The sequence below is a fragment of the Panicum virgatum genome, chromosome 5K (genome assembly GCF_016808335.1).
Source record: "Panicum virgatum strain AP13 chromosome 5K, P.virgatum_v5, whole genome shotgun sequence".
Classification (NCBI taxonomy): Eukaryota; Viridiplantae; Streptophyta; class Magnoliopsida; order Poales; family Poaceae; genus Panicum; species Panicum virgatum.
In genome coordinates, this window is record NC_053140.1 from 37,927,175 (window position 1) to 37,939,359 (window position 12,185).

Sequence of the window (12,185 nt, forward strand, 5' to 3'; positions counted from 1 at the left end):
TTGTATTCAGAAATTATACTTTGTTTTTTAACATTTTATTTTGCTTCCGAATATTTTATTTTAGTTTTGAATTTGGATTATACATATTTCTTCTCACTCGACACGTGAACTGTGAGTGAAACGTGAAGGAGCAGGTGGGCTGCCTTTGTCCGTTTGGATTTACATGCAGGTGCATGTGCTAGTAACGTTTCTCACCTTGGACACGTGGCCCAATGCAGCACCGTGGGCAGGAGTCTGCGACTGCGAGACTGCGATAGCAACGCAGCCAATCACTACAGGCGTCGTCGGAAGCTTCGTTTCATTCACCACACGCACGCTAGCTTTTGCGCTCAATATATAGCTGAACACTCGGTGCTTCTTCCATCAAACTAGCCTTGAGATCCTCGATAAATTCGATCATCATCGGGACCTAGCTAGACCTCCATCTGGCTGCTCCACAAACGACCCTGCTCTGACAGATTCATCCCATCCTCTCCCGTCTCCACTGTCCATCGCTCTCTACCCAGCGGATCGATCAGCAATGGAGGACAAGAACGCTCGCGCCGCGGTGCTGCCAGTGAGCACGCTCACCGAGCCGCTCCTGCCCGGAAAAGGCGAGGACCTCGAGGCGGCGCAGCTCCCGTCCTACGGCGGCGCGTCCTTCTCCCGGACGTGCCTCAACCTCACCAACGCCGTGTCCGGGATCGGCGTCCTCTCCATGCCGTACGCGGTGGCGCAGGGCGGGTGGCTCAGCCTCGCGCTCTTCGCCCTCGTCGGCGCCATCTGCTACTACACCGGCACGCTCATCGAGCGCTGCATGCGCGCCGACCCCGCCGCCGTCGCCAGCTACCCCGACATCGGCGCCTTCGCCTTCGGGTCCGCCGGCCGGAGGGCCGTCGCCGCCTTCATGTACGTCGAGCTCTACCTCGTCGCCATCAGCTTCCTCGTCCTCGAGGGCGACAACCTCGACAAGCTCTTCTCCGGCGCCACCGTGGACCTCCTCGGCTACCGGCTGCAAGGGAAGCAGCTGTTCATCGCGCTCGCCGCCTCCGTCGTGCTGCCCACCACATGGCTCAAGAACCTCGGCGTGCTCGCCTACGTGTCGGCGGTCGGGCTCGTCTCGTCGGCGGTCCTCACGGTGTCGCTGGTCTGGGCCGGCCTCGCCGGAACCGGGTTCCACCGGAACAGCACCAGCGTCCTCAACCTGAGCGGCCTGCCGACCTCGCTGGGCCTCTACTTCGTCTGCTTCACCGGCCACGCCGTCTTCCCGACGATCTACTCCTCCATGAGGAACAACAAGCACTTCTCCAAGGTGCTGCTCATCTCCTCCGTGCTCTGCAGCGTCAACTACGGACTCACAGCGATGCTGGGCTACATGATCTACGGCGACGACGTGCAGTCGCAGGTCACGCTGAACCTGCCCTCGGGAAAGCTCTACACCAAGGTCGCCATCCTGATGACGCTGATCAACCCGCTGGCCAAGTACGCGCTGCTGGCGGCACCAATAACGGCGGCGATCGAGGAAAAGTTCTCGGTGCCGTGCGGCAGCGGGCCGGCGAGGGTGGCCATCAGCACCGTGGTGGTTGTCAGCACGGCGGTGGTGGCCTCGACGGTGCCGTTCTTCGGCTACCTCATGTCGTTCATCGGATCGTTCCTCAGCGTCATGGCGACAGTCATATTCCCCAGCCTCTGCTTCCTTAAGATCTACAAGGCCAAGGGGATTCGCCGCATCGAGATCGCGGCGATCACCGGCATCCTGATCATCGGAGTGTTCGTAGCCGTCACCGGCACCTACACTTCCGTGCGGCAAATTATAGGCACTTTCTAAGATGATTTCCTGTTGTACAACTGACAAAACAGAGTATATGTGCTGACTTGAAATCTAATATTTTTGGCAACTTGTAATTACATTGGCTGAGATTGTATTGGTTATTCAGTTCTGCTCCATACTAATAGTACACTGCGCTGTTCAGGTTATGCTCATGATACGGGCTCGTATTTGGCTGCACAAGCAACGCAGAACCGTAAACTGCCTCTACCCAAACATAGGGTGTATAGTTGTACATGTTGGGAAAACCACACTAACGCAGCAGGTCAGTGGCAGCGGAAATCAGCCCAAGATATCAACCTATTCACACAGGGCAACATATGCATCACGCATATTGTAGAGAAAATCGCAGTAGCATCAGAGACACCAAAATTTAAAGTGGAAAACCCCTAAATCAGAGGAAAAATTACGGGACCAAATCAGCCAAATCTTCTTTCACTATATGCTTGTGGGATTATAACATTATCCTCTCTAGATAACACTAGAGGCTCACATACATCAAGATTTCATTGTCTTGGACAACAATAAAATTTAGGGCTGCAAACTCGAATATAGAAGGATCTAACCAAGGATGGTGGAATAGCTGATTGGAGGCACAAGGACGTGGATCTGAAGCTTCACAACCTTGAGGACGATTCCCTCTTACTCCCTTGCAAGATCTCCTCTCCAATCTCCTTCTTCCCTCTCTTCTCTTCTCCTTTTGGAGGCTCTGTTCTGAAATATCTCTCTCTCCCTCCATAGGCTTCTTTATTCTCTTGTAAGCCAGCACACTATGTGAGGACCAATGATGGTCACCTTTGGATGATGAGTGATTGACAATATCGTGTGGATTTGATGTATCTCTTGGCTAGTGATGTACAGGTGTAGAATGCGGCATGGCGGTCGATGGCGCGTGGTGAAGGTCAGGCGAAAGAATCATGCTAAAGGACTGTGGTGAAGGATAGACGCAAGTAGGCTTGGAGAAGCGAAAGGTTCATGCCGAGGGACCAAGAAGGTGAAGAGTGAATACGAGTAGGCCTGAACTGAGAGACCCGAGGAGGCCGTGCGGAGCCATGGATGGTCCCCACGGTGCACGGAAGAGCAAGAGTACATGGTGATGAAGACGATGTCGGCCAAGTCGGCGAGGACGATGGCGAGCCAAGTAGGCGGCCCGTGCGGCAGGCGCGCGCGGACGACTCGAAGGCGTCAAGACTCGGCGGGATGTCGGACACGCTTCGACATCGGCGGTTTGACCGGTTTGACCTCAAAACTGGGGAGTCAGTTACGTCGTGCGGTAGTGTGCGAGAGGATTTGACCGGTTTGACCTCAAAACCGGAGGAGACAGGTTTGACCGGTTTGGGCGGAGGGCACGTGACGTCATCGCGAAGCTTGTGTCGAGACGAAGCGAAGTCGTGAAGGTGGCGTGTCTGTTCGGAGCTCCAGTAAAAAGATGGATAAATTTGTACATGCGGGGCCGGCTCGAGGGACGCGGAGCGCTCGGCACCAGGGTTAAAAAAACCGGTCGGAACCGGTCCGGTTACCGCGGTTACCGGTCTTACCGGCCCGGACCGGTTCCGGTTCCGGCCGGTTAGAAACCGGCCCAAATTCAAATTTTAAATTTGAATTCCAAAAAATGGAAAAATCTCAAAAAATTCCTAAAAATACTTCAAGGTGCAACGAATCTAATGGTGTCAAATTTTCTCAAAAATTCGTTCATTTAGTATAGTTTGCGGGGAGTTGAAGTTAAATCAAAAAAGAAAAAGAAAAAATGGGCCGGCCCATTAAGGCCCACCAGGCAAACCGGTAAAACCGGCCGGTAAACCGGTAAAACCGGTCGGTAAACCGGTCAAACCGGCCGGTAAACCGGTTGCACGGGAGCTTTTGAATTTGGATTCGAATTCAAACCGATCAAACCGACCGGTAAACCGGTAAAACCGGCCGGTAAACCGGTCAAACCGGCCGGTAAACCGGTCGGAACCGGTTGCACGGGAGTTTTTGAATTTATTTGAATTTGGATTTGAATTCAACCGGTTTCCACTGGTTACCGGTCCAACCGGTCCGGTAAACCGGAACCGGTGGCCGGCGGTTTGGGTTAACCGGTCGGGATAAAAAACCCTGCTCGGCACAGCACGCAGCGCACAGCACGAGAGGCTGCACGGGGCAGGCAGCCCAAGGCCTGCGGCAGCAGGCAGCCCAATGAGTGCGCTAGCAGGCCGGCAGGCCACGGCAGCAGGCCGGTCGCTCCCTGGCGGCAGGCACAGAAGTCAGACGCATGCTCACAGTTCAAGCAGCACGAGGACAAAAGGAAATCAAGGCTAGGTTTGCATTGTTTTTGCTCAAGCTATTTAATTCATGCTCTCTGATTGGTCTAGTTAATTAGCTTGTGTTATTTAGTACTTGATCTTGCTTATTCCGTTAGTCCTTGCTTGTTTTAGCTTTTTGTGCTGGATAATCTCTGTTAGTCTTTGCATGTTCAATTAAGAGAACTCTTTTGTAGCGATTAGTTCTAATCATTTTGGTGAGACTCTTAATTAGCTATTTAGTCAAGCTTTGCTTCCACCTGTTTTGAGCTTTGCTAATTATTGTTAAATCATTGCATGCTCTTTGAAAAAAGCTCTTTTACGAATCAGTTTGGAAAAGCTTTTTCGGTGCTCTGATTATTCTGTGCTTCCGCTTTGTGTTGTGCAAGTAGATAGCTTTTCGCGTGCTTCCGTTTTGCGTCGAGTTTTTTTTCTAACCACGAGTTGTCTTATGTCACCTTGGCAGTTAGAAGAAAGGTGTGTCGGGTTGAATTCGGGACATAGTCCTTGTTCTCTCAGAGAAATTTTATGGTCGCCTGTCCGGTCCTTCACTATGTGCTAAATGTACTCAAGGTTGGTCCACATCTTAGGATATATCTCCCTTACATGTGGGGCTGCTTACAATGAACATTTACTCTCCTCATTTGCCCCTATCATGTGGAGAATTTTCCAACAGTACACGCTAACCTGACTCGTTTCATTAGAAGGGAAATGTCCACAAAGATGCACAACAATTTTCAAAGTGAGTGCTCGGATTGGAGGGGTGATTGATCAACTCTGGAGAATAAAAAATGGGAGCAGTAAAGCTTATTATGATTTATAATATCATATTTACTCATCAATCGATTGAAATCTTACTTATCCATCAATAACCAAGATGTATACTAAAAATTGAATGAAGATGATGGTTTAAGGATAGGTTATGGGGGGTTTGGGGCAACCCTCGGTGCCTTGTAGAGGGAGCTTCAGGCGGCTCACCGGCCGGCAGTGGAGGCAGGAGAGACGATAGTTGAGCGGAGGCGGTGAGGGCGCCGCTGAAGCCGGGCGGTCGAGGATCTGGGTGAGGGGGGGGGCGGGGGGGGTGAATGCGGCGGGGGCGTCTCAGCTAAATGGGTTAGTGTTGGACCGTGGAAGAGGGATGCCGCCGGAGTTGAGAGGGAGGCGGAGGCAGCGGAGGGTCGCGTAGAAGGTGCAAAGAAGACGATTTGCGAGGAAGATGAGCGGATGTGGGAGGTGAGAAAAAGATAAGAGAGAAGGTAAATCTGGACAGTTGGATTTAGATCCAATGACTATGATAGGGTGACTCAAGGAAAACCAAATCTTAATCAATTGACAAGGAGATATACAGAATGGTCCAAATTTATACATCTTCAATTTCGATTCTCTATTTAGAGATTGGAGAACACTGCTACTGGATGGCATTTTTCATGGTGACCGACAAATTTCCACCACTCATTACGACTTTCTATTTCAAGTTCACAAATCTTGCTAGCAAAAATTCTCAAAAGAAAAGAAACACCTGCTAGCAAGGTGTTCTGGATTAAGGGCTAATTGAAGGGATAAAACGTGGTGAAGCTAAATTAAAAACTACTTACAGCCGATGGTACCCACCTCCGCTTATTAAACGGGATTACGACTGATTTTACACATGCGCGTTAGTGCTTAAACGGTGGCCCTGCGTGCAAAATCTACAGGGGGCAACCTCCAAGCCGGCCGGACTCTCCTCTTCAATCTGTTGCTGTGTTCTTCTAGATACGAAGGAAAAATTCTATCTGCCCTATGGGAACCTGATCTTGCCGTCTCCAGCAAGGCGTGCACGCCGGCAACAATGGCAGGGCAGGGGAGCCCTCTCGACGAGCCCCTCCTCGCTCCGGGCAAGGACGGCGGCGAGGATGCCGCGAGCATGGAGGCGCAGCACCTCCTCCGTCGCGACAAGGGCGCCTCCTTCTCCCGGAGCTGCCTCAACCTCAGCAACGTGATCTCAGGTACGCGCCCACCGATCGATGTTCTTGATTCGCTCATGAATCGCAATGCAGATTTGTCGTGGAGCTTTTGGGGGCACCCACAGCCGGGTGGCGGAACGCACCTGCCTTTTCCCCGAGGGGGAGTAGTCGGGGAAGTGCTAAGCTATTAGGCCGATCTAGCTTCCGGGCAAGAACGCAAGAACACACGGATTTTAAGTGGTTCGGGCCGCCGGAGCGTAATACCCTACATCCACTGTGTGGTGTATTGCACTAGGAATGAATTGGTCTATCTTCTGGCGCCAAGTCTTTCTTTTTGCTTGACCTTTTCTCTAACGGGCACCTCCCTTTTATAGAGCAAGGAGGGCGCGTACACAGGTGTTGGGCCCCGACAGGTGGGTCCAACATGGATGTATACTATAGGCACTAATGGAGCTACAGTGGTGCAGCCTCTCTTGCCAGATACGCTTCATCGGCTTGTAGATGCTCTGACCGAGGGGAGTCTTCTCCTGTCCCATCTGTGAGACGCCCGTTGAGGCAGTGTAGGTTGCGGCGTAGACTGTTGGGTCTACCGCGTAGGCGTTATGATACTCCGTCGCCGAGTTGTTGTGTCTAACTGGTGTAGCAGACTGACGTGCGCGGCGTGAGTGGCACCAGCGGCTGCACAGTGTACCTTGGTAACGTGCGGTCAACAGTACAGCCTGGCGAAAGTCTCCTCGGGTTCTGCTATGGCAGAGCGCTCTTAACGTCTCCCGCATTGAATGCGGTAGGTGGCCAGTCTTCCCGAGGAAGCTTGGCAGCCGCGCGCGTATCTGCGTCTGCGGACACGTGGCGGCTCCGGACCCCCCAGGCGGGGTTTCTGTTCCCTCCCGGAGAGGGGTCCGGGGCCCCCGGCCGTTTTGGCCCTGAGCGCTTTCTTCTCCAGGACACGTGGTAACACCGGACCTGTCCCGAGCGGGAAGCGGGTTCGGGGCTGTTGGTCCGGTGAGATGGAGCCGGACCCCAGGGATCCGGCTGCTCAGCTCCTTAGGGCGTAGTTACGGATAACTACACGAGTCTTGACATAGCAAGAGGCGGTACCCCAGTCCTGAGGTACCGACAGTGGCCCCCGGGCCCACCTCGGGAGAGTTACGAACCCGCAGGTGGGCCATTATCATGACGCAATGCAGATTGCGTTGGCGTGCCCATGTCGAGAGCGGGTGCTCCGGACCCCTTCAAGGCCGTAGCACTTGTCGCCAGGTTCAAGTACTAGAGTGCTCTCCATAGGGTGGCGAAGGTGCAGGCTTAGGGTACGGAACCGAGCTAAGCGGACCTCGAACTGCCCAAGGAGCAAGCACTACTTCCCCGGACCCGGCTTCAGGCGACCGTGGCGAGCGGTCTCCACCGGAGCGGGCCACCGGAGTGGACTTGGAACGACCGTGGCGAGCGGTCTCCGCCGGGGCGGGCCACCGGAGTGGACTTGGAGCGACCGTGGCGAGCGGTCTCCGCGCGGGGCGGGCCACCGGAGTGTACTTGGAGCGACCGTGGCGAGCGGTCTCTGCCGGAGCGGGCCACCAGAGTGGACTTGGAGCGACCATGGCGAGCGGTCTCCGCCGGAGCGGGCCACCGGAGTGGACTTGGAGCGTTGCTGACGATCCCATGAATTACGTCACCGGGTCTTGTAGCAAGGTGTAGGAAACCAGGCCTTATACTAGAAAGGAGCCCGGGACCTCTACGGATAGCAGACTCGGATACTAGGGGACTCGTAACAGGGCAGCGAAGTACATAGGCTTAGGGTACATTACCAGGCTAAGCTACGCAGAACTTCTCTACCTCAGGATACGGGCACCACTTCTCCTGAGCAGGTCCCTAGGGGTCCGAACTGCCTTCCAGCTAGAAGGGGTGTCCCAACCTGACCACAAGCTAGCAACTCAATTTGGATTGTTAGCCACTAAAGAAAAAACTCCGTGCGGGAGAAAGAAACACGCAGGTTGAACGAACAAGTGCTATTAGGTTAAAGTAAAGATAGGACTGAGAAAGCAAATCTCCTTTATTGCTTGACTCGTGGTGTACATCAGAGGTCGGGATTACGAGGGCGGACCTCTACCGCTCTGGACTACTTGCTGGTGTCGCCTGTTTGTGCGATGAAGCCAGAGATCGGGTTTACAAGGGCGGACCTTTACCGCTCTGGACCACACGTAGGCACCAAATCATTACAAAGGAGAAACACACTCAAACCTATCTAGTGATAACCTACAGTCGTCGCCTCGTAAGGCGTGCATGTTGCTGGCCGTAGTGGAGCTGCCATCTTGGGGGCTCTCCTGAGTCGTTGGGGCGATGGTGCCCTGGACGTGCTTGTACAGCATCATCCAGCATCACCTCGGGAGCTTGCAAAGCTCCTCCCAGCACAAGAATTGTCCTACGCTCAGATGGCATAGGAACAAATTCTTTGGCTTTGAATGGGAGTGGCCCTGCCGTTGCCAGCTGTCGCCGTCTGCCGTCGGAAGCCGGCCCGATGACCGCTCATCTCGAGCTGGGTGCTCGTTTGGATGAGCACGGAGCGTGTAGAAGGGCGGTCGTTTGCCGGCTCGATCTTGGTGCTGGCGTTGGGCCCCCGCGCCTAGTGGCGGAGTCCTGCCTGTAGCAGCACCGAGAGAGACTCGGTCCTGGGGAGGAAGGAGTCGACGATCAACTTCCCCCGGGCGACAGTGGTTGGCTCCAGGCTTCGTGTTGAGAGAAAGCCTTGAGCCAACATCACGCCGCCACCGGGGATCCCTGGCGGTTGCTTGAGAGAAAGCCTTGAGCCGACACTGAGATGGCGCAGGGCGACACGCAATAGGTGTCGCCCCCGCGCACCACCGTGCCGGCTCTGAGGCATCGCAGTGGCGACGCACAGTAGGCGTCGCTGCTGTGCACCGCCGCACCGAGGGCGCTGGTGCCTCAGCGCAAGTGACATGTGGCGTAGGTGCTGCCATGCCTCTTTTCATCTTCTCGCCACTGTTGCAGAGGATGAGCTCAGCCTTAGAAGCTTGGAGATCTAGCCAATGCTTGCACGTCCCCACGGACGGCGCCAAATGTCGTGGAGCTTTTGGGGCCACCCACAGCCGGGTGGCGGAACGCACCCGCCTTTTCCACGAGGGGGAGTAGTCGGGGAAGTGCTAAGCTATTAGGCCGATCTAGCTTCCGGGCAAGAACGCAAGAACACACGGATTTTAAGTGGTTCAGGCCGCCGGAGCGTAATACCCTACATCCACTGTGTGGTATATTGCACTAGGAATGAATGGGTCTATCCTCTGGCGCCAAGTCTTTATTTTTGCTTGACCTTTTCTCTAATGGGCGCCTCCCTTTTATAGAGCAAGGAGGGCGCGTACACAGGTGTTGGGCCCCGACAGGTGGGTCCAACATGGATGTATACTATAGGCACTAATGGAGCTACAGTGGCGCAGCCTCTCTTGCCAGATACGCTTCATCGCCTTGTAGATGCTCTGACCGAGGGGAGTCTTCTCCCGTCCCATCTGTGAGACGCCCGTTGAGGCAGTGTAGGTTGCGGCGTAGACTGTTGGGTCTACCGCGTAGGCGTTATGATACTCCGTCGCCGAGTTGTTGTGTCTAACTAGTGTAGCAGACTGACGTGCGCGGTGTGAGTGGCGCCAGCGGCTGCACAGTGTACCTTGGTAACACGCGGTCAACAGTACAGCCTGGCGAAAGTCTCCTCGGGTTCTGCTGTGGCAGAGCGCTCTTAACGTCTCCCGCATTGAATGCGGTAGGTGGCCAAGTCTTCCCGAGGAAGCTTGGTAGCCGCGCGCGTATCTGCGTCTGCGGACACGTGGCGGCTCCGGACCCCCCAGGCGGGGTGTCTGTTCCCTCCCGAAGAGGGGTCCGGATAGTATATGGGGTCCGGGGGCCCCCGGCCGTTTTGGCCCTGAGCGTTTTCTTCTCCAGGACACGTGGTGACACCGGACCTGTCCCGAGCGGGAAGCGGGTCCGGGGCTGTTGGTCCGGTGAGATGGAGCCAGACCCTAGGGATCCGGCTGCTTAGCTCCTTAGGGCGTAGTTACGGATAACTACACGAGTCTTGACATAGCAAGAGGGGGTACCCCAGTCCTGAGGTACCGACAAGCACCGCCGTGCTCGCTAGCACGGTGGTGGCGGTGTGCACGGTGCCCTTCTTCGGCTACCTCATGTCCTTCATCGGGTCCTCGCTCAACGTCACGGTGGCCGTCCTGTTCCCGTGCCTGAGCTACCTCAGGATCTACGTGCCCAGAGGAGGCGTCCGCCGCGCCGAGGTCGCGGCGATCGTCGGCATACTGGTGGTCGGAGTGTGCGTCGCCGTCGTGGGGACCTGCACCTCCCTGCACCAGATTACGGGCACATTTTGATGGCAGATATAGGTGCACAGTTTTGGTAGCAAGCAGGTGCACAATGATTCTTTGATTTGTTTGTTGGGTTGGGGAAATGAGAGATTTGTAATGCGGTTTTGAGGATTAACATGTTAATATGCGGCTAGTAGCTTGACTTTGCTTTCTGCAATGGACGACTTAGTGGATGCATTTTTCAGGATCATCTGCTGGTGACAGTGATGTGGATCTGAATACCCAGATTGACCAAATAAACAGAGCCAACCAAATCTTTGATGAGCTGCATCAAAGCTAATATGAAAACATAGTGTCGAACATAGTGTAGCATTCATTTACAATTATCTCCAAAAGCAATATAATATGGTGTACCCAGGTTGAGATTGTTGTTCGGTAATTGTAAATGAATGCTACACTATGTTTAGATTATCTCCAAACAATCTAATATGAAAAACAAGACATCACAATACTTAGAAATGAAAAAACATGTGGCCTAGAAGGTAAAGGGTAAATACGGGTTCAAAATTACCAAGAATTTATATCCAACCGGTTACCCTATCGATTTTCTCAGATTTTTTTTCCAACGAGAAATTTTTCCTTGGCCCGGAACAGGCAGGAACCTCACGCGTAATCTTGCTTCAATGGTGTGGATGCGGAACCCTCTGCACTGTTATCTCTATACTACGATTCGTGCACCAAAAGGTGCGATGTCAGCGTGCCACGTCGCCGGCCGTTCCCGGCCGTCGGATCGGCCAGGCGGACGGTCCAGATCGGGCAAATCCCAGTCATTTTTCAAAAAGCCCTCAGTCTCTTACGAAATCATACTGCAGTCCTCTCTCCTTTTCCCTCTTCCTCTTCCCTTCCTCCTCCTCAACATCGCCGCCGCCGCCTCGAGAGCCCGCCGGCCTCTGCCCTTCGTCTCTCGCCTCCAGCTCCGCCCCGCCTCTCGCCTTCGGCTGGCCGCAGCGTCCCGGCGCCTCCCTCCCTCGACGCACTTGGTGGTGGCCGCTTCTTGGCGGCCCCATTCGCGGGCGGCGGCGGCCGCAGGTGGCGGATCCGCTGTGGGACGTGCGCGGCCCAGGCTGATCCGGCAGCGGCGGATGCTGCGGCCGCAGGCGGCGGGCGCGGCGGAGCTCCGTGTGCAGTTGGCGGCGGCCCCGTTCGTGGGCAGCGGCGGCCGTAGGTGGCGGATCCGCGGTGGGACGGGCGCGGCACAGGCGGATCCGGCTTCGGTGAATACTGCGGACCCGGCGGGCGGCGGCCGCGGCGGAGCTCCATGTGCAGTCGAGCATGCCTCATTCATGAACCATGCACACCATGTGCTCGATGATTTAATTTGATGCGTGAATGATGATAACACAAGTAAAATACGTACAGTTATCCCTATCTGATTCCTTCCAAAATGGTGCTGATAATACTTCAATCTGACACGTTTTGTTTTGTCTTTCATTCCTGTCTTTATGTTATTGTTATTCTTTTAGTGGACCTTGGCCTTTGATGACCTGATGCTTGCAGAATAGGTAAATATTTGCCTGATCTGTTGATATTTTCATGAACTAGGACGATCTGAGGTTGAATAATCATGCATGTACTTTGCTGCACATTTGCTTGTTGGTACTTTTATTGTTGCTTTTGTGGTTAGATGGAAATTTGAATCAGATGGCTGTGATGACTTGGAAATATTCAAGCTCAACAGACCAAATCACATGTCTATCTTTGAAAATTGAGATTGATCTGTATGCCGATTATCCCACTAAACTGAGCCATCTGAAATCTCTCTTATATTCAGTTTATTTGCCAGATT

General features: G+C 54.1%; 1 protein-coding gene, 2 non-coding genes and 1 pseudogene across 3 annotated transcripts; all 4 read left to right on the top strand.

The window, feature by feature from the left end:
• Positions 1–346: 346 nt before the first annotated feature.
• On the top strand, positions 347–1,873 carry LOC120707285 (amino acid transporter AVT1I-like). The gene has a single exon (XM_039992162.1). The coding sequence runs from the start codon at positions 521–523 to the stop codon at positions 1,805–1,807; it is 1,287 nt and encodes a 428-aa protein (XP_039848096.1). The 5' UTR covers positions 347–520; the 3' UTR covers positions 1,808–1,873.
• A 9,847-nt stretch (positions 1,874–11,720) lies between these two features.
• Positions 11,721–11,816, top strand: LOC120710866 (annotated as a pseudogene).
• Positions 11,817–11,871: 55 nt separating this feature from the next.
• LOC120710916 lies at positions 11,872–11,954 on the top strand. The gene has a single exon (XR_005690085.1). It is a non-coding gene; the product is annotated as a small nucleolar RNA snoR20a (small nucleolar RNA).
• An 85-nt stretch (positions 11,955–12,039) lies between these two features.
• LOC120710909 lies at positions 12,040–12,149 on the top strand. The gene has a single exon (XR_005690078.1). It is a non-coding gene; the product is annotated as a small nucleolar RNA Z107/R87 (small nucleolar RNA).
• Positions 12,150–12,185: the final 36 nt, after the last annotated feature.

Coding starts and splice junctions, on each gene's coding strand:
- LOC120707285 (XM_039992162.1), top strand. CDS start 521: ATGGAGGACAAGAACGCTCGCGCCGCGGTGCTGCCAGTGAGCACGCTC.